General features: G+C 39.6%; 4 protein-coding genes across 5 annotated transcripts; 2 read left to right on the forward strand and 2 right to left on the reverse strand.

The window, feature by feature from the left end:
- Positions 1–246: 246 nt before the first annotated feature.
- LOC5518464 (late histone H2B.L4) lies at positions 247–1,085 on the reverse strand. The gene has a single exon (XM_001638293.3). It carries the CDS (start codon positions 721–723, stop codon positions 367–369), a length of 357 nt encoding a protein of 118 aa, XP_001638343.1. The 5' UTR covers positions 724–1,085; the 3' UTR covers positions 247–366.
- A 37-nt stretch (positions 1,086–1,122) lies between these two features.
- LOC5518392 (late histone H2A.2.2) lies at positions 1,123–2,432 on the forward strand. The gene has a single exon (XM_001638369.3). The coding sequence runs from the start codon at positions 1,269–1,271 to the stop codon at positions 1,644–1,646; it is 378 nt and encodes a 125-aa protein (XP_001638419.1). The 5' UTR covers positions 1,123–1,268; the 3' UTR covers positions 1,647–2,432.
- Positions 2,433–4,874: 2,442 nt separating this feature from the next.
- On the forward strand, positions 4,875–13,112 carry LOC5518391 (RCC1-like G exchanging factor-like protein). 2 transcript variants are annotated; one of them, XM_032363189.2, is made up of 11 exons: positions 4,875–5,063; positions 6,413–6,528; positions 6,938–7,058; positions 7,183–7,296; positions 7,641–7,838; positions 8,687–8,797; positions 9,101–9,171; positions 9,691–9,781; positions 10,155–10,310; positions 11,322–11,407; positions 12,094–13,112. In XM_032363189.2, the coding sequence occupies exons 1-11, from the start codon at positions 4,973–4,975 to the stop codon at positions 12,169–12,171; spliced, it is 1,233 nt and encodes a 410-aa protein (XP_032219080.1). In that variant the 5' UTR covers positions 4,875–4,972; the 3' UTR covers positions 12,172–13,112. The 2 variants fall into 2 exon arrangements, with proteins under 2 accessions (XP_032219080.1, XP_048590690.1); XM_048734733.1 differs by having other exon boundaries at positions 6,938–6,992.
- LOC5518462 (ELKS/Rab6-interacting/CAST family member 1) lies at positions 12,967–21,391 on the reverse strand. The gene is made up of 13 exons (XM_032363187.2): positions 21,269–21,391; positions 21,086–21,188; positions 19,772–19,876; positions 19,376–19,401; positions 19,036–19,203; positions 18,202–18,386; positions 17,286–17,441; positions 16,634–16,711; positions 16,129–16,212; positions 15,263–15,421; positions 14,805–14,835; positions 14,502–14,638; positions 12,967–14,152 (listed from the first exon to the last, which is right to left on the reverse strand). Exons 1-13 carry the CDS (start codon positions 21,303–21,305, stop codon positions 13,949–13,951), a joined length of 1,473 nt encoding a protein of 490 aa, XP_032219078.1. The 5' UTR covers positions 21,306–21,391; the 3' UTR covers positions 12,967–13,948.
- Positions 21,392–21,449: the final 58 nt, after the last annotated feature.

Raw genomic sequence — 21,449 nt, forward strand, 5'->3', positions numbered from 1 at the left:
CCGAATCGCGGGCTCTGACACAGGTAGTCCAAAGGTAAGAAGGTGAAAAAGAAAACCACTGTATCTATGGGTTAATTTTCCTTTCAAGAAATTGACGAAGGGTAAAAAAATAATGAAATGGATCCTCGAGTTCTTACGCACGTTTATCGTTTATACGCAAAACGGCAAAATTTGACTTTGTAAAACAATTTTTGATTCCCAGAGAGTGATGAGCAGGCAATGGCGGGATATCACATATAACGCTTCAGAGGTTGGTAAGCATTTATTTATTTCCACACATATCGGAGAGCAATCACAATCATTCACTTTCTAAGAAGTGGTGGCTCCTAAAAGAGCCGTTGTTTGGTGCAGCACGGACTGTGCCGTTCACTTGCTGCTGGTGTACTTGGTGACGGCCTTGGTTCCCTCGCTCACGGCGTGTTTGGCCAGCTCCCCGGGGAGAAGCAAACGAACGGCCGTTTGGACTTCTCGGGAAGAGATGGTGTGCTTCTTGTTGTAGTGTGCTAGGCGGGAAGCCTCACCAGCGATGCGCTCGAAGATGTCGTTCACGAACGAGTTCATGATGCCCATGGCCTTGCTCGAGATACCGGTGTCGGGGTGGACTTGACGAAGGACTTTATAGATGTAGATAGCATAGCTCTCCTTGCGTCTACGATTCCTCTTTTTCTTGTCTCCGGCCTGCTTCTTCCCTCCTTTCTTTGCTGCTTTGACTTTTGGCGGCATTTTATCGCATAGAATATCAAACGCAAGTAGTTTTGGAATCAAACTGATGAGCAGTTATTACCGACCACTATTTATATGAGAGTATGGCGGATCGAAATTACACTTTCTCACTTTACTGGCTTTCGGATCGAAAATCCCATGTTATGATTGGCCTAAATCAAGTCCTACCTCAACGAAAACTAGTAGAACACATTGGAATCGAAGTTCCAGAATTTCTATTGGTTAGCTATATGTCAGCAGTGGAATGGCTTGAGGATCGAAATCCCAGGGCTTTGATTGGCTGTCGTAAGCGGAGAAAAAGGCGGGAGAAGAAAAAAGCGGGAAAAATTCGAAATGGTTTCTGGATTAAAAAAAAATATTGTCTATTGGCTCATTTCTTATCTCTCGTAAAGGGAACCAGGATGTAAAACCCATAAAAGTGCACGATATTTTCTGATTGGTGCATTTCAATCCGACTCGGTGTATAAAATCGCGCTTTTTTTCAATTTTCCCCCCATATCACTCTATACTTTGGAAACACAATTGTTTGAAATCAGATTGATAAAATGTCAGGACGTGGTAAGGGCGGTAAATCGCGAGCTAAAGGCAAGTCTCGTTCTGCAAAAGCCGGCCTACAGTTTCCCGTTGGCAGAGTCCATCGTTTTCTGCGCAAAGGCAACTACGCCAAGCGTGTTGGTGCAGGCGCTCCGGTCTACATGGCCGCCGTGCTCGAGTACCTGAGCGCTGAGATCCTCGAGTTGGCCGGCAACGCTGCCCGCGACAACAAAAAGACCAGGATCATCCCTCGTCATTTGCAGTTGGCCGTCAGGAACGACGAGGAGTTGAACAGGCTGCTCCACGGTGTCACCATCTCTCAGGGTGGTGTGCTTCCAAACATCCAGGCCGTGCTTTTGCCCAAGAAGTCCGAGAAAAAACACAAGTGAACATAAGACGCACAAACAAAGGCTCTTTTAGGAGCCACCAAATATCACGAAAGTGAAAGATCAATGCAATCATGTTTTTAACACGCACATTAAAAGTGTTTGCACAATAAGGAAAAGTAATTTCTAACAGAATGAAAATAAATGTGCCTTATGAGCATACGATTTCACGCAAATATCAGAACGAAATAAGAATAATTACAGAACGAGGAAGTTGTTTTCAAACTTAATCATTTATTGAATCTTTTGTAGCCAGTCTTGGTCCAAAATCCAGACCATGCTGGAAGTTGAACCAAGATTAGAATAGGGGATTTCACAATTGCTTATTTTCTGCGTCATCTGTCAATATAATGTCATTTTTCATTAGCAAGAGGAAAGCCACTCAATAAGGCTGCTACAGAAAAAAAATACCATAAAACATTGCTTGTTGATAAACGTTAACTTGATAAATTTAGATTTCTTTGTGCACAACCATAAGTGGTTGATTGACTACTCATATATTTTGACAGCATGTTAGAGGTATTATTTAGGTGTAAAAGGCAACCTTATTAGCTAGTTTTTTATCTTCTGAACACAAAAAAAAAATGACCATGCACATTGACTAGAGGAACTAAATTAATTGGACAATTCAGATGTTTGTCAATATATACAAAAATGAGAAACAATTGCAAAAATGCTAAAAAAAAAAGCTTGGAATTGTTTCACTGTAAAGGCATCACTGCATATTAGACAAAGAAATGTACACTGATGCTTTTTTTCTTGATCTTAATAAAACAAAATAACAATAAACTGTCTAGGTGTTGTTGCTATGATGGTCAGCCATGGTGATTTATGTACAAGGAAATAATTCCACAACAACAATCCTGAAAAAAAAAAACATTAAAATTACCAACAAGTCATATGACAATCGAAAATGGATAAACAATGTCCACAATGACCTAAGGACAGATTATTACAAAATGGGGTATGTATGTTTGGTTATTGGAGGAAAGGGAGCTTGTTTTAATCATTCCTTTTTTTTCTTGCCTGCAAAACAGAATGACTTTTTTCTTTTCCGAGAGTGAAAATATTTTTTTACCCCCTTCACTTGTCCAGTGTTATGTCCCAAAGAGGAATTATGGAGAAAATGGAGGATATTTTGTTAATCTGAAATGGTAATTTTTTTCTGTAAATAAAATTATTTGGTTGATCATGCAGCTCTAGCATAAACAAATATATTAGTAAGCATAACACTTTTTATAGCATTGTGGGGGAAAGAAATGTCAAGTTATATGGAGTTTCCATAGTGAAACCTACCAGTAACTAAGGTAGCTTCTATGACATCATACTGACTGGAGCTCAGCGGGGAGTTCAGCTTTTGGGTGTTTGCTTTCAAAGTGCTGTTTATAGGTTTTGGGGTCAGGCATTTGGGACTATTGAAAAAAAAAATAATAAAACAGCAATCTGTTACTCAAAATGAAATGGTATAGTATTTGGATTATTTAAATTACAATTATCTGATAGTATCATAGGCGCAACTATAAAACATCTAATTGTTGTAGGACTGAAATGCCAGGGGAAATGTTCTGTAGGCTATACCCTGATTACCAATTATTGCCAGACAGAGAAGAATCAATCTTGAAATTTCAACTACTCCTCTGTGTTTTAAGTTGGCTTACAGCAGGAAAATTTCAAAAATTAAAAACTCTCTTCAACTTGGGACCTAAAGTTTGGACTAAATTTTTTCTTATGTTCATATGCAGAGCATATACTAATTTCTTAGCACCTAGGGCATTTTGAGTGAAACAAACCAGTTTTGGTTCTACAATGGCTTAAAAATTCTTTAAAAACAAGCATTATTTAAAAAATTTTGATATTATTAAAGTTTTACGATTTGTGTGAGGAAAAACAAATAAAATTCCTATGCTTTTCCTCTTTACCTTGCAGACTGTACAAGTGTAGATTAATGCTTTGGAGGCAGCTTTTTTCTGATCATGTCCTTGAGCTTTCTCCATTTTCTTTTTCTTTTCTGCATTCTTCTGTTGGGACTGGATCTTTTGGTGACCACGAGCCATTGTAACTTCTAGGACAAAAGCAGATTCTCGAAATTGAAACTATCCAAAACAAAGGCGAAGAGAGGGTAATTCACAGAATTCCAGGGTTTTCCCTTATTGCATTTCAATATATTTCTTTTATTGCATTTGACTTGCATTTGGAATATTCAATGGAGAACTGATTTACCAAGCTCTTAAATTTTAAGAGATTTTACATCATTATTTGACAGCAATTTTGGGTATTCGAAGAACAATTGCCTAAATTTCCAAGATCTGATAGAATTTAGTTTAGTACCCTCTGATTGGTCAATGCATCGCAGTGAGATGATGTGATTGAAAGACATCAAAGGCTAATGAAAATGGTTTAGGGTTTTCAATGACAGAAGCATGAAATTGCAGATTACTCGAAATCACAGTAATATTAGTATTTTTTTTTTTAGAAATTAGATAGGCATGACTTGAGTTCATAGTTATTTTTCTCTTGTTGTTGCAGTGACTCTGCTTTTATAAGTATATTTAACTTTATAATGCTATTTTAAAGTTTTGTGTATTCACTACGAAGCTATAAAAATATCTAATATAATAAAATATATACGTATCTTAATTCACTGCCATGACCAATCTTAACAAATATTTTAGAACTTCGGATAGCATTGAAAAACCAACATCTGTAACAGCTGGATAACCTATTTGGATTCGTCCTTCACTACCAAATAAATAAAAGGTTAAAAATTTACTCTAAACAATCGCAACAGATTTCAATTCCATTTAATAAATACCCAAGATGAAATCTCATTATACTGTAGGGAAATACCTATACTCTGTTAAATTTAATGTGGACTATTACATAGTCTTTTTCTTGCAAATAAAATATAAATAAAATAGAATATAAGAAAGTTGGCTTCGAATATTTGAATTTGAACACGCAGACAAATTCAAATCTTGGATGGAAGAACATTTTGCATTCACAGTACATAAAAGCATTTCAAACAACAACCGATTGCTATACAACAAAATCTTTTCTTGCCTGTACTCTATATACTGTTTGTATGGCTTGTTTTGGTGCATAGACGGGTACATACCAGCAAAATATTGATAAATAACTCCTCTCTCAGTCTCTTAGATCGAACTTTCGAAAAACGTGAACTCGAGATACCCAATATCCTTTGCGATAACATCCTGTAGTTCCCAGTGTCGCTCCCACTAGTTTAGAACGCCTCGTCATTTCGGATCTCTGAAGTTCTGTTAGAGTTTCGGGATGGTGAAATAACAGAGAATTGTTAAAGCTGCGTTTAAATGGCGGCTAAATTTAGGCCGACGAATGTCTTTAGGGGCCGAGGGCTATTGGCTAGATGGCTTCACTCGCAAAGTGCGCATAACCTTCGAGGTATTTATTCTATCTTCAGTAGTGGATCTGGGATTGGCGAGCAGTTTAGTCTTTATTGGTTATTTTACTCAAATCTATATAGACATGACCTCCAACCCCTCCTGTATTTGCCTCTGAATTTATCCAAACGACTCTCCCCTGATTAACATAGCTGACCACTCTCACGCATTAGGCGGGAGTCTCAAGATTTTGAACCTTTTCTGGGGGGTGGGGGGGAGGGGGGTGAATACAAGTATGTAAATCCGCCAATCCGGTGCATTTTCGGGGCAAATCCGCGGATCTTCAGATAATTTTAGATCTGCATGGTTTGACAGAAAAACGATAGCATTGGTTGATATTCATTTTAAGAAAAATCCGAAATTAGACCGTCAAAGCAGTCAAAATCTGAAATCCGCGCCCAAATTGTCAACAGAACTGTGATTTGCTGCATTTCCAAAATCTGCCAATCCGCTAAAAAAAAACATTTAAAATCCCTGTGAGCATTTTCGGGGCTGAATTCGCCGATCTGCGAACCTATTCCCCCCTTTTCTCAACTCTAATTTTCTGGAAAATATCCACACATTTACTGTACTCTCTCGCATAAGCTATCTTGGTACTTCTGATACATTCAATACATTTTCTCAAGATCTTTCCTAAAACGAGGTTGACAGCTATGCCTGTTATCTAAATTAAAAGCAAATTCAGGGATATAAGGGTGCAGCCAAAAATATGGTAAATGTCAGGGGCTCATAAGTAGGGGCAATCATCTTTGTTATATAAGTGTCATAGCGTTTCCTAGGGTCAGGCTATTTTCTGACGTGCACGCACGAACAGGCCAATCAGCTACGTTGACGTTGGTCGCGCGCGCGAGTGACGTGAGGCTGCACGCGCAAATTGCAGTTAGGAAGAATATTTTTGTATCCATCATTCGTCGGTTTTGTTTGTTTACCAAAAAAAAAAATTGCAAGCTAGAATTCAAAGTCGTAGGTAGGGTTGGATTCATATTAAAGAAGAGAGCAACCAAAGTCAAAGTACCAAAGAGAGGAACATAGCTTTTTGTCTGAGACTGCGCGTGCAGTTGAGCTCAGCCAAAATGTCAACACAAAGGTCAAATCTAATTGGCTCATCTGCGTCTAAAAATAGCCTGATCATAGGAAACTTTTGGGGGAGAGTAAAGTAAATGTGTGTTATAAAACCAGAATGTGGGGAAGATGATTTCCCCTACTTATGAGCCCCTGTAAATGTATGGTAGATATATTATTCAAAATACATGAAAAAATATTTCCCTTGACTATGTCTTATGGGTGCAAAAAATGCTAATGATATGCATTCCAATATTAAAGACCTTTCATTTCCTACTTCTGTTTTAGCTGAAAACTCTTCTAAGTTGTCAGCATACGTGTGGGGTGCTGGAGATGGTGGACAATTAGGGACAAGCACAGATGCTGTAAACACTACTCCACAACACTTTCCCGTCCATACAAAGGTGCAGTACCATGCGCCAGAAAGCGGATCATTTTCCCTTTAAGGATACTATCCTTTTTTTCCGTATGATACCTATGAAACCCCCTCAGCAAATCCTGGGAACCAGCCTGAGTACACTGTCTTCTTTCCATTAGCCGATACCCAGAGAGCAATCTTCATTAGGATCTGACGAATCGAATGTCAGTGTAGTGTCCGGGCTACCTGTGCTATGACCGGGCTACCTGTGTAAGGAGTATATTATAGGATGTTCGTTCGTTGTAAAGCAAATGGTCGACACATGTAATAAACAGTTGTGTTTACAAATGCTATAGTCAGTATACAGCTTTTTCTGGATACATTCCAAACCCAACAGCTTATTCCCATTTATTAGATATAAGGAGATTTTTTCCCCTTTGTTGCTGACATTACAGGTTTCTAACATCGGCTGTGGTCATGGTTTTACTGCTGTTTCGGAGGCTTCTAATTGTAAGCTATGGGTCAGTGGTCTGAATGTGTTCTCGTTATTTGGTGGAGAGTTGCCCTGGAGTCAAGGTTATTATCAATGAAGCAATTATTATTGATTTTTTTATACTTGTTTTATTTGATGGTTGTAAAATGTTAAGTGTCTAAAGAGAGACATTTGCTCTATGTCTGATAACCTGCCAATTGTTTTTAGATGCTGCTAGCATACCACGATCAATTGACTTGCCAGTGTTTTGCGAAAAGACAAGAATAACTCAGATTGCTTGTGGCAGATCTCATGCACTAGTCCTAACAGACAGTGAAGGAGGTATTTAAAATATGCAAGAATATATATAGCAAAGAGAGGGATATTAGAGTGCATAGTGATGTCCACATGCAATACTTAACTCAGTAATTAATTTGTTACAGTTTTTACAGACAAAATTTAGGTGCAAGTAATGTGTCTTCTATTTACTCTTGATAGTTTCCTTGTACTTTTTCAATGACTTCTAGTACTTGGCAATAATGCAGGATCTTTGCTATGGGCATATTTCTTCTAAGAATTTTTAGAGAGCGATAAAGGCTGGCTTTTTTTTAGGGGGAAGGAGTCTGCTTTCTTGGTACTACAGTGGATAGTAAACCATTTAATGCTTTTTAGCTTCTTGTTTTCAGTGTTTGTAATAGGAGGTAACAGTCAAGGTCAGTGTGGTTTTGGTGGAGTTACAGACAAAGTCAAGTCCTTTCAGCACCTCCCTTTGCCAGATGCGACTGGTGCTATTGTAAAAGTAGTTTGCGGCATGGACCATAGCCTGCTGCTGTCTTGTGATGGCAAGGTTTTCTCATGCGGATGGGGTGCTGATGGTCAGACAGGTCAGGCTACCTTTTTTAGTTACCGTAATGATTCCAATAAGCACCCTCCTTTAAATAAATCCTCCCTCTCCAATCAGGGCCCCTCCTGGACCTCAAATTTTGGAATCAGTGCCCCCTTCCCTTACGCTTTAAAAATAGAATTATTATATACATATAATCATTAAATTGTGCTAATATATTCCCTGTAAACTCAAGCATCACATGCCTGAGCTGCCCTCTGAAGCCATTCTTGGGTGTGTCACATAAACCGCTGCACAGAGGCAGGGCTTCTGGAATTACGCACTTGTGCGGAAGCACGTAATTTGGCTTTTTCCGTGTAATCCGCATAATCCACAAATTTCCGCGTAATCCCGCGTAATTTGGCTAAATTTTGAAAGACAAAACATTTAATTGCACAGCTGATGTGTTCTTTTAGGGTTGTTACCTCTATTTCTCGTGAAAAAAAGAGATCTTCTTCGTAAGAGTGCGATATTTCAAATGGCTAGGAGCGAATGAAAAAAAACTCGCCTATTGATATTCCGCGTAATTTAGCGCGTAATGATTGATTTTAATTTAATTTAGCCAAGAATCCCGCGTAATTTTGAGTTTTTTTCCACGTAATTCCAGAAGCCCTGCAGAGGCTACATATTGTTATTTTTTTACAATTCTGAAAAAAATAATTAAGTGTACCATGCCCAAATCCATAACTTTCCTCTGCTGAGTGGGTGTAAGTAAATCCTCTATTTGGCATCTAAGTTTGTTCTAACTCCTGATTAGATTTTGCATGAAAAGCTGGATGAATCAACTTTGATTTAGGTCAGTGTGTTCCAAATGAATAACGATATACTTAGTGAACTACTTTTTTGTAGGTCTTGGCTTTTTTGATGATGCTGTTAAGGTATCACAGCTAGAGGGTGAGCTGTCAGGAGTCAAAATAAAGGATATTTCCTCTGCAGTGGATTGCTGTCTTGCTGTCTCAGGTAGCTGCTATACATGTGCATCACAAATAATACAGTCTTTCAAATAATCAATTATCATCAGTGGCACAATCTACACAAGGTAATATAATCCCCCTCAGCTTGCTATCTTGTAAAAAAAACCTTGCCAGAACTTCGAGGGGGATGGTTTATCCATTGAGCTGACCATTTTGTCTTTGTTAGGAATCTCAGCCAGGGGGAAAGGGGTTGATGATGTTATTTCTCATAACGATTTAAGTTCGTATATGTGTCAAAATATTCTCTTTAGTTTATTATTTTTTAATGGTATATGATTTAAATTCACAGAGGATGGAGATGTTTTCTCATGGGGGAATTCTGAGTATGCTCAAATTGGACTGATGTCAGATGAGAAACAGGTATATCTTGTGTATTTATAAATATACAAGAGGGCCATGGTAGCTCACAGACACAGCTATTCCTTGTCAAGCTGGTGGACCGGGGTTCAATCTCAGGTCAGATCTGCTTGGGATTTTCCTTAAAATATGATATAAAAACTTGGCTCTCTACATTGGGGATTGTGAATCCCTTGTTTTCTGAGATAAGGATGTTTTGCCTGAGTTCCTATATCTCCCCTAACACACTGCATTACCCTTTAAAGGGGGGTGGGGGGTGGGGACTGAAAAGAACCACTAGCAGGGCACTGACCTGTAGTACCATCTTGAGTAACAGTGCTTACACATTAACCTACACTCATGAATTGCAAACTGCATTGAGCAGTCTGCGTCTCTACTGACAGGCTGTCAGTTGCATGTGAACCACAGGTGAGTAAATTCATCCCCCATTCTCTCCTTATGTCCTTTATGGCAATTGGTTCTTCCTCAGTTCAGTCATTATTTTGTCAGTCTCCAGAGTTAAGTGTTGGCTCTTTTCCTCAGATTGCCACCCCACGGAGAGCACCATTGTTGGAGGGCCTTGGGAAAGTCTCTAAAGTGGCAGCAGCAGGATCATTTTCAGTTATGCTACTTGGTACATCAAAGCTTAATCTGTTATCAGTGATTGTTGAGTTAGTAGATTCAGGGGACAGTGACCTCCTCCCCTCCAACACAGACTGAAATGACAAAAGAACTGCATGGGAGCTAAGACCCACACATTTATCTCCCACTATACTGTATACTTTGTATATTGTTACCCCATCCCCCATCCCTTTCGTGGCTTTGTGGGCTGGTTCCCCTTGAGAAATGATCCCACGATCTTCCCCTAGTGATCATCCTAGGATCCTCCTCCACTACCCCTGAAGGTTACCCTAAAATGATGGGTTCCATGTCATTTCTATATGAATCTCTTGCCTTTGGTTCTCTCAAAGGGGCTCTCAAGTATAACTGATTGTTTGTTGTTTTAGAGGATGGCTCGATGTACAGTTGGGGGTATGGTGTGCTTGGTCACGGCAGTGACGTCACATTCTCTAAAGAGCCAATCAGAATCCAGGCTGTGGATGATGTCAGTGAAAGGATTACTGAGTTATACTGTGGTCTAGACCATGCGGCCTTTACAACAGGTCTGTTATTTCATCATTCTTTCTAATAAAATAATGTTGTTAATATTATATCATACCATAATATTTTTATTTTATATTCCTGGGAGGTGCTTATTCAGGACAGGCGGTTATTTTAAAATTCATTCTCTCGAAAAAAGTGCTTTTTCATCTAGAGAGATAAAACGAATCCTGTCAGTCTTTTTTTTTTTTTACTTGGCGCTTATTTGAGGTCAGCACTTATGCACCAGTCAATTGAAACCACGGCACCCCGACCCCCGAGACATAGCGGGGAAATTAACATTCATGTGGTGTGAAATGTGCGTTACTTTCCCGGCTACCGGGGCCTGTGGCGATACATGGCCCCGGTGTTTTCCGATAACGTCCCACCATAGAAAGCCATACCTTTCTTTGAGCTGCCATGTTCAGTGAACTAAACTTCGGCGTGAAAAAGCGTATGCATACTACACCCACTTTCGGGCCCTCTCTAGTATTTTCAGCACAGGCTATCCCAAATTTAAAAATCAACAGACATCGATAGATAGAGATCAAACTACTTATATTTTTTCAGTCAATACTATCAGAGATTTAGATTTGCAAGCAAGTATCTTTGTTGAAGAATTATAATTTGAATACGCCGGGAAAAAACCGGGGAACATTTTCCAGTTCAGCGTTAATTCCCCGCCCCCTTTCCCGGCCTGTTGAGGGCTTTTGTTAAATCCCCGGCCCCCCGGTGGACTACAGGTGTTAAATGGGTGTTAAATCCCCTGCATGACCGCGTTACTTCCCCGGTATGTCCCGGGGGTCGGGGGGCCGGGCTGTCAATTGACTGGTGCATTATTCTCTCAGTCACGGTAATTGCATACATTTATTTCACAATAGGTTGTCAGTGCAAATGGCGAATGGTAAATGGCTAATTGGTACTAATTTTTCGTAAAATGAAAGGTGTTAAATAAAGTCCAGCAATGCCAGAGCCAAGCATTGGTAACCTTTTTGTATTTATTGATAGCTGACATGAATGCACTTACTTGACAGAGAGTGGAAAGCTGTTTGTTTGGGGCCGTGGAGGATTTGGGAGACTGGGACTTGGAAGCGACGAAGATCAGTGGAGCCCAAAGCAGGTGCGGTACTGACTAGATAACACTACAAGCTCCTACTTCTTCCATCCTTTCTTCTTGGGCATACAGACGCATAATCACAGTGCCTGTCTACCTAAGTTAGCCTCAAAGGGCCAAGTGGGCCTACATGGGAAGTATCGCGCTTGATAAGAAATATGTTTAGTATTTGAAGCGCGAGATATGATCAAAGTCCCATGTTGCCCTTAGCCGTGTACAAACACGTGTCCTCTTGTTCATGAGAGAAGGCCCGTACAACTGAGCTATTGCGCTACCCTCTTGTTGATTTCATAATGAAGAAGGCAAAGCGTGTGAAGATGCATGGATGCCTGCGTAGGAAAATAGGTGTTCTGACCATAAAAAAATTGGTTTTCATTAACCCTTGAAAGAAGTGTAATACGCTAAGCGGGTTAATGGAAGTCATTCGGCCTAAAGTGAACATTCTATCATGATAAGCCATTTATGTAGCCTGCGTAGGATAAGTTGTTGTCATTGCACAAGGGGCCATTTTCGGGGACCCAGGGCGACTCGGAAACCGGACGTCTTTCTCCCCTTTTTCTATTGTCTTCGATCGTACTCCGCTTCCGGTCTCCCCGTCGCCCTGGGTCGAGGATGCACAGGGGCCTAATTTTCAAATCTTGATGATAGTATATTGTTCAAGTGTTGTCTCTAGAGCTGTATTTTTGTTTCAGGTCGAACTACATGGAGCTGTAAAAGATGTGAGCTGTGGCGTAGACCACATGGGGGTCATAGTGCAAGAGTCTTCATGAACACCACGTGCAAATCACGATATGAGATCATGTGATACCCGAAGCCTCGTCCCTAACAGCATCTGCTCCGTAGACTGTAAGCTACTCACGGTCAGCTCAATTAAAATGGCGGGCCTTCTTGGAGTGACGTCATAAAAAAGATGGCCGCGCAGCCTAGATACGCCTAAGGACGAGGCTATGATATTCCCCGCATAATGTCAATCACATGGTGCGACGCAACAAAGCTGTTGCTGAAGTTTCCAAGAATCCTCGAAGCGTTTTCATTGTCTAGCATCGAAATGGTAAAATTACGCCGCCTCTACACAAGGCGCTGAAAGGATTAAATGTAATTACGTACAGTGATTTGAATGAAGCCAGGAGTGGTTAAGCATTTTCGGGAATTATTGACAATAGTTTTAGAATATTGTAAGTTGAAGTACACCGCTTAGGAATTGATGTAGATGTAACTTTTTGGAAGTAGTGTAACGCGGGGTGTTAACGTTACCTTTTAGCTCATGCAGACAAATGGCATCCTCGGGGACCCAGGGCGCGCGAGAAAGAATAGGAGTAAATGAAGTCAGCGGCGTAGCCATGATTTTGAACATCATACTTTGTGATTTTCTAGGAAGTCAGGGTTAGAGCCAAAAATAACAGTTTCAATAGCAATATTAATAACCACGCTAGAAACTTTGACGGTCACAATAGCAACAATGATCACTATAGCAACAGTGATGATTACTATAGCAACAATGATCACTATAGCAACAGTGATGATTACTATGGCAACAGTAGTACATATAACAATAACAAATGAGGTACACGTAAGAATTTTTTTAATTAAAAGTAGTTTGTATAATCCAGAACATTAAAATCGATATATTATATATCAGGATGTATTTATTTAAGGTAGAAGACTGTTAAAGTTGCTTCATTAAAATAAGAAACTAGTTTGCAAATTGGAATAAAATAGACATATATTTTGCTCTACTGACACATACACCGCCACTCTTTGCAAGTCTGGCCTGTTTACCACACAGTTCTTGTAAAAGTATAAATCGATGATGCAATACAGTAAACTTGGTCCCTGTATCGATTTTTGAAGAAAGCTAATAGCTTAATTCTGATAATTCACAATTGTGGTCACGCAATCTAATCAAGATACAGCGTAATTCTGATAAGTCACAATTGTGGTCACGCAATCTAATCAAGATACAGCGTAATTCTGATAAGTCACAATTGTGGTCACGCAATCTAATCAAGATACAGCGTAATTCTGATAATTCACAATTGTTGTCACGCAATCTAATCAAGATACAGCGTAATTCTGATAATTCACAATTGTTGTCACGCAATCTAATCAAGATACAGGAATCAGATTTCTTTGCAACACAGTAAATTTGGTTCCTGTATCGCTTTTAGAAGAAGCGTATCAGCGTAACTATGATAACACATTCTTACTGTCACGCAATCTAATCATTATACAGGAATCAGCTTTCTGTGTCGAATAACTGTTTTACATAGACACGTTCACTGCGCAATTTCGCCACGAAACTATGGTAACCATGACGTCACCATGGCGAGCACGAACTCCTTCAGTTACACATTACGAAATAATCCTCGTCGTGCAACGGATGTCACCCGAGAATTTCGCTAAACAATTACCACACTATAATTGTCATGCGAAATCGGTCTGATATAAGTCTGTCACGCAATCCCGCCCTAGTACTCCAAGTCATGAATTTATCACGTTTTAAATGTCACGGGATATTATCATGCTTAGTCTGCATGTAATCCTGCCCTAGTTGTAGTCCAAGTCAGCCTTTGCCGGGCTCATGTTTCGCGAGAAAGCCTTCATGGTGGTGGCCAGCTTTTCGAACTCTTCCCATTTGATGGACTCGAGGTTTCTTTGCATGCGGACTTTGCCTTCCAATTGCGCATTGCGCGCCTCGGCTTCCTCCAGTCTCAAACGCATGCTGTCGAGTTCGTCGTCTTTCTCGTCGAGCTACAGATAGGACAAGGACGTTAGAATACTAGTAGAACCTGGTTAACTTAGCCTGCTGGGGTTTCGGGATTAATGTGGCCAGCAAAAATAGGAGAGAAGGGGAGGGGGAGAGGAAGAATGGAGATCTCCTTTCTTCTCTTCTCCCACCCCCCCCCCCCCCCCCAATCTCGAAATTTAGCGCCACAGGGATTCTGAACAACAAAAACACAAAGGAGAGCCGGCTTGCAGGCTACTGGCTCAGAAGCCAAATTCCCCGCAAATCTTGGATGATTGGAAAAAAAACTACAGGCATTTTGGTGGTCTGCTAGACACAAGTGAATTGAAATGGTACGTTATTTCAGTCGCTCACCCTTGCTCGTAAACTAGTCACTTCGTCTGAAAGCAGCAGCTTATCGCGATTTAGCGAAACGTTTTCGTTGGCGGTCGAGTCTTGCAAGAGTTCAACTTCACTCAGCTCATTTCGAAGCTGTGTACGGCGGAGATTCGCTGCGAAAAAAAATTATCAGTTATAGTTTGTAAAATCCTTCAAAAAACAAACGGTGTTAGCGCAAACGGCGAATGCAAATGTCAATCCTTAGACCTGTTTCCTACAGTAAAAATATGGCGAGATCCTTGATCTTTCCATTCCGATGAAATTTAAGAAGCAACGTACCTTCTAACGAGGCTTGTTCCTCTCTGGAAAGCTGAAGAAAAAAATGCACACTAAGCTAAAATTCAGACAGTCATCATCATGTTTTTTTTTTTAATATTTGTGATTTGGGATTATGACAATTACAGAAAGGCTCATTAGACAAAATGGTCGAATCTCTCCCCTTTCTTCTCTTCTTTTCATCCCTTCCATCCCCCTAAAGGGTTCGGGAATGTATACATAAGATGTATTATGCCTTCTGGGAAGAACAAAGTTACCCAAAGTAATTTATCCTACGTAGAAACATTTTCGATGTGTTCTCGGCGAAAAGCGAGCATCTCATTTTTGCGCGGTCAAACATTCCGCTGAAACCTACGAGAACACTTTGCGCATCTCATGCACCTTTCAACGTATAAGAACTGAGTACATGTTAGACGCACAAGTTTAGTGACTCCTAGAGTGCTACCTGGTTGGATTCTTACCTTATCTAACGCGTCTCTCAGCGCTGACTGCTCAAGTCGTAGAAGTTCACGAGTCTTTTCGAGTTCTGTTTTCAACTGTTTTTCATTCTCTTTTGTGGAGATAAGTTCCTGGATGTTCGCGTGCCTACGCACGTCTTTCTCGTCTCGATGAGCGCGGTCCTGGAGAACAAAAACAGATTAGATCAAGTTCAATAAAATGAACAAATCGACACAAGTTTGAAATGGCATGTTTTTTTTTTCTGCAGTTTAAGAACTCCGATGAAACGAGCGTTGTCCTTGCATTCAGCATCTTCGTTGGGTAAGTTTATTAATTTCAGGAGGTTTTGGTTATAATCTGATTGGCGCTGTTATGCCTAGAGCACACTTACGACATATCGACATAACGACATGGGTGCGCGCACTCTTATCTTCGACATAACGACATGGACGTAACGACATAAAAGAAAAAACATTTTTTTTTTTCTATGTCATTAGTCCATGTCATTATGCTAAACAAAGTAAGCGCGCCCATGTCGTTATGTTGCGCTAGTGTGCACTAGGCATTAAGCATTTCTCTGGACACACTGAGAATTGTCTGTCCATGCCATTCAAATAGCATGTTTTTTCACATTGGCCAATTTTATAGCGCGCATCGCACTGTATCACGTGATACGCACGTGCAATTACGACGTTGACCACGTGACCACGACATAAGAGCGGTGTTAGTCCGAAATTAGTATGATGTTAATAGCGAGCTTTGTGCGGCTTGACTAGCAGTCATAAAAAAAGTATCAGAACGTGGTTTTGCTCCTAGTGCACAATCCCCTGTTGTACCCATTGACTCCTGTAACCGATACAACCTTATCGAGTGTAAGGGATAAGCTCACCATATCTATGTGTTTCTGTAGCTCCACGACTTGTGCCGCAAGCGCCGCATTCTCTTTTATCAAAGCTGTGCAGTCATCTTGCACCTTAAAAGAAAAAGTCACAAAATGGAGTTAGTTAGTCACAAAATGTAATAAGCAGTGGACACGTCAAAATGTGCTTTTAGCTCATTGAAGAAATGCCAGATCTTAGACATTCTTGTTATAATGCCTGTGTAATCCTCACCCTAAACGTCGTCAATCCAACAGTCATTTTGGAAAACATAACTTCCCTTATATTCTTTGATATCTTAGAAGTAATTGTAAAAAAAAAGTAATTGCACCGTTTCTATTGTAGGATGGTTTGATTTTCTCGAAAAGTTGGAATCCTTCGATTTCTGTTTTGTCCGTTTTTCCTTGGATATTCTCCAGACATTGCATTCCATCGGATCAAGAAACGTCGCTATTGAAGAATATTTTACTTTTCTGTCCAATTTCTCAGTAATTCACGCGGATTTCTTTGTCTTACCTTGTTTCTGAGGCTACGGTCTCGTTCTGAATTGAGCTCTTTTTCTTTCAATTGTAATCGAAGTTGACGGATTTCTTCCTAAAACAAAATAACAATTGACAATTGATTTAATCAAAGATCAGCCCCATAAATAAGGTTGGATAGCGTTCAGGGGCGTCTAGAGAAAAACGCAGGGTGGGGCCAAAGTAGTAGCCACTGACCACGGGTTAAATAAGTTCAATTGGTATCATTAGCTCTGGTAAAAGGTCACTAGATCAATCTAGAAAATTATTTTCTATACAAATACACACATAGAAATAACCGTCTTTTAAACTACCAACAAAGTGGTCAAATGGAGTCAAACTCATTTGTCATATGAGCAGGGTGGGGTCCAGGGATCACGTGACATTTCTGGGTTCAAACCAAAAAATTTAGAAATAGAAATGACTGCGCCTGTCACACCAGAGAACGATGAAAAAAAATAAAATCTTTAAATGAACTTAACCCTTTCTAAAAAAGAATTCTAGCTCTTTTCATAAGCGCTAAATAAGTTGCTTTTTGTTGCTATTATTTTGCGCTAAAAGCCTGAGCGCGCTAGTTTGCCACCTAAAAAGTCACGTGATCTCTTAGCAAGTGATCTCTTAGCACAGGTCCCCATTTGTTTTGTCCTTACCCGTAACTCCCTACTAAGCTGCTCTTTGGTCTTGGCTTGGGAATCAAAATAGCGATCATCCATTTCTTGTAGCTGGGTTTTCAGTCTAAGGCACTCTGCTCTTTTCTCCTCGAGTTCAATTCGTAGGGAGTTGAAGTCTTCGGACTTCCGGTCAAGCTATTTAGTGCAAAGGTCATGAGTTATTTTCTTGTTAGAATTGAATTATTTAAGAAATAATTCTCTAGAATATTAGAGAAATAAGTTAAATTCGCATTTATTTACCAGTACCATCACCATTCACCATCATAATCATCACCACCCCCACTACACCCAGAGCCCAAATGATACAATCCAGGCAGTTGGGTATCGGAATACAAAAATCATATGCTGGTATAGGAGGCAGAAGGCAAATTATTGGGGATTTTAGTTTCCATTTCTGTCTGTGGTCACAATCAACATCACTGCTGCATCACAGTAACTCTTTTAATCATTTCCCAATAACATAACTTCATATAACACATACTTCAGCATAACAAAAGCATTATCACAATATCAAAATAGCCTCTGTTCCTTTTTATGGCGGGGGATTGGTGGCGATAGGGGGCCTGACGAGGCTGTAGTCCTTGAAAAAAAAATAATGCTTAAACACCGCAAAAATCACAGTATTTACTTCCGGTCAATTACGCAACAATCTCTGAAGATATTTTATTGAAAACGCGAATTTTCAAAATTTTCAAAATTGTAAAAGCAGTGCGTCTATTGGCAGTTTTTTTGAGGATGACAATTAAGAGCTAATGGCCTGTTAAATAGTGTATATTCTAACTGATTCTTTTGTCTCTTGTCCATTTCCAGTAGCCCTCTGGAAGTAAACTGGTGTCAAGTAAACTGGATGCTCAAAACAATCAAGCAAGCTAGAACAATTAAAGATCATGTTCACCTCAGCCCTATAGTTCTGTATTCTTCGTTCTGCATCCTGTAGTGAAGTGAGTCCTTTTTCTGCTTCTGCCTTGAACTGTTGAGCCTGAAGAACTTTGCGAGTGCTATCACGCTCACTCATATCTCTAAGCTTTTTCAGTGACACAATCTCATTTACAAGCTGTCTCTTCTCTGCTGCGTGCTCCTCTAACAAAGAAAATCACTGGATCAGAAAAATAATTGGGTCACGATAGCATCCTCTGGGACCCAGGGTGACCCGGGGACTGGAAACGAGGTGTACGTGCGAGTCTCCAGCTTCCGATCTCTGCTTTGCCCTGGGTCCCCGAGGATGTCTAGATAGAGATTTTTAAAATCTTAAAGAATGTAGATCAACCCTTGTTATATTTTACTATTTACAATTCAGTCTATGATTCCCATTCCCAACTAAGTTTGATTGATTCTTTATTTACTACAACTAATTGCAAGAGCCTAAGTTACTCGCTTGAACTACATAGCAACATGGTCAATGATGTCGCACAAGTGAAAAGTTACAGGATGGCAAAGTTGCTCTGAAAAAAATTGTCTGCCTATATAATTAACAAGTAAAATGGAGCTAAAACATAGAACTGCTAATATTAACAATTACAATTGATAATACAGCTTTTAGTAATTTAATAATTGTAATCTCTTACATAATGCATGAATCCTCTGCAAATATACAACTTCGTCCAATTTTGAAACAAGTTTTCATCCCACATTATCCAGGAGATTACATCATCCCAAGCTGGCGAATTTGCCCACCAACTGTTGCTTAGGGGACACATGTCCTTGGTTGGTTACAGTACATTTATCCTACCTTCAGAATCACGCATCCTCTTTATTGCTGTGTCCTTTTCAGCCTCCAACATAAGGATCTTTGACTCTCTACGACTTAGTTCACTTCCTCTCTCCTCAAGCTGAGCCTGAAGATCCCGTAGCTTGCGCATCATGCGATCCGCTTCTTCTGTCACACGTGGGGGGATTACTAATAAACAAGGTAAGCCAAATAAGTATCCAAAAATTCCTTTACATAATGAACAAACATTTGAAGGATTGCAAGAAAAGTCATGCGAATATTGATTTTTTTCGACCAATAATAATAATTTCTTATCAATGAGGATGATTTCACATGATTTTTTTCACATCATAGCACTTACCAGTGGCTTTTTTAGCTTGGTCACGACTTTAAGGTGGTCAAGGAACAGAACAATTAAAAATTCTTCTAAAAAACAAACAGTCAGTCTCCTTAATATTATTTCTGTGGCCCAAGCCTAACTTTCCTTCTAGTGGTTGTCCATTTACTGCAGTTTGGACTTCCAGGGGGTTTCTAAGATTTGACTCTTTGTCATGTGTATCTAAGCCAGAAGATGATTTAGGTGTTGAAAATCATCAGCAAGAGCAGCTCACAGAGCATGGATCAAATATTATAAATAATTAATCAGTTTGTATCTTTAGGTTGAGAATCGGCATAAAGATCAGAGGGTCAATCAATCTTATTCTTTGCATGCCACAAAAAAAGATATAGAGAAGAAAATAACATGGTTAAAGGATACAGATAATTAGCTTCAAGCTCTAGGAAGTACACCTGTTGCTGAAGGTTCCTGATGTACTCATTCTCAATATTTCCCATGTCGGCAGTAGATGAGCGAGTATGGTTCCTGCAGGGGAATCATAGACTTTGTTTAAAACATGATTTGCACTTGGGGGGATGGGGTGTTTCTTTCCATGTCGACTTGATAGGGATGCTTGTCGTAATTTTTAGGTCTCAAAATCGGGGATCAGGTATTTTTTAAGGGGTATCCATAAAAAAATAGGCTTTTCTCTAAGAAATTGTATTTTTAAGGCTCCTGAGGTATTGTTTGGGGTAGCAATTTTTGGTCATGCAGGTATTTTCTAGGGGGTATTTTTTTAATTTCCGACGAGCACCCCTATCACTTTTACCTTGAAGACCCCCCCCCCCCCCCGAGGATTCGCACAAGGGAAGGATATGGTTTGTGCTTTCGTTTGTGTGAAAATCAGCATGAAGAGGACACAAGCAACCACTTGGTTTGTTCCTTCTCCATTTTGCGCCAATTTTTACACATGAAGTAAGCATTTTACGTATCTGTTTCCTCCACTGGAGAAAATAGGTGCAAAACAGTTATATATCATTTTCCTTTTCCATATCACCCGACTGCCTTCCTACAAAGAAAATACAGTAGATCCTGAATAATATGGTATGAAAATAATTCCTAATTGTTTCAATACATAGAATTGTGATTTGACCCATACCTATTTTATTAACGCAAATAAAATGAATTATGTTAGAGGAATAGCTTCCTAATTCCATTTTTTTCTACTTGCAAAAAAAGTTTAATAACCTAAAAAAGTTTATAAAAATCATCCTTAGCTATATTTGGGGGAATAGACTGACACATACTAAAATTTATTGTATTAATGATAGAAGTAACAGTGTGTTTACAAAGAATTGTTGTTCCATCATACAGCCTTTAAATAAATAGACAAAACAAAACAAGGTAAACATAACTCTAGGAAGCTAAATTTCACAGTAACTTTAACCCATTAGATACATAAAGAAAAATGCTCCGATTTTAGTGTTGAAATGTTCAATAAAATCTTTTTTTCTAGATTCATTAGATTGTTCTTAGATTTAACAGTTGTGTTTAAAGGATTCTGGAAGGTCATGAGTTTATGATAAGCTTAAATAATTTCAACCCGGCGTCGCTAGATACATTGGAATTAATTTCTCACAAGAGGGCTGCTTCCTTTAAACAATAGATTAGAAATTGTGAAATCCTTTACGCATACGATAGGCAACTAGTTTTATTCAGACATGATAAAATTATGACTAATTTGAATTACTTTACCTAGCAGCCGTTGCATCTAGTGATGCGGCAAGCGATCGCCCAGATTTCCCAAAACTGCCAGAGCGCCTCAAATTGCCTGCCGTGCTGCTTCGCACAGGCGAGGCTAGAGAAAAAGTCATAAGCGGAAATTAGTAAAACAGCGATAAAAAGATCGACCGGAGGTGATAATGAAGATGCATTTACCGGAGCGGGTTCCCTTCGGCCTCCCGAAAGTCGACATGTTGGAAAATGTGACAACAAAGATGGCGTCCTGTTACCACAGAAATGGCGACCGCTGGTCAGTGAGCCGTGTTGCTATAGCGACCCTTTTCGAGTTTTAGAGCGTTCAAAATCCTTTGTGTTGTGTGAAAATACAAATCTATTT

Source organism: Nematostella vectensis, chromosome 11 (assembly GCF_932526225.1).
Source record: "Nematostella vectensis chromosome 11, jaNemVect1.1, whole genome shotgun sequence".
In the NCBI taxonomy this organism is placed as follows: domain Eukaryota; kingdom Metazoa; phylum Cnidaria; class Anthozoa; order Actiniaria; family Edwardsiidae; genus Nematostella; species Nematostella vectensis.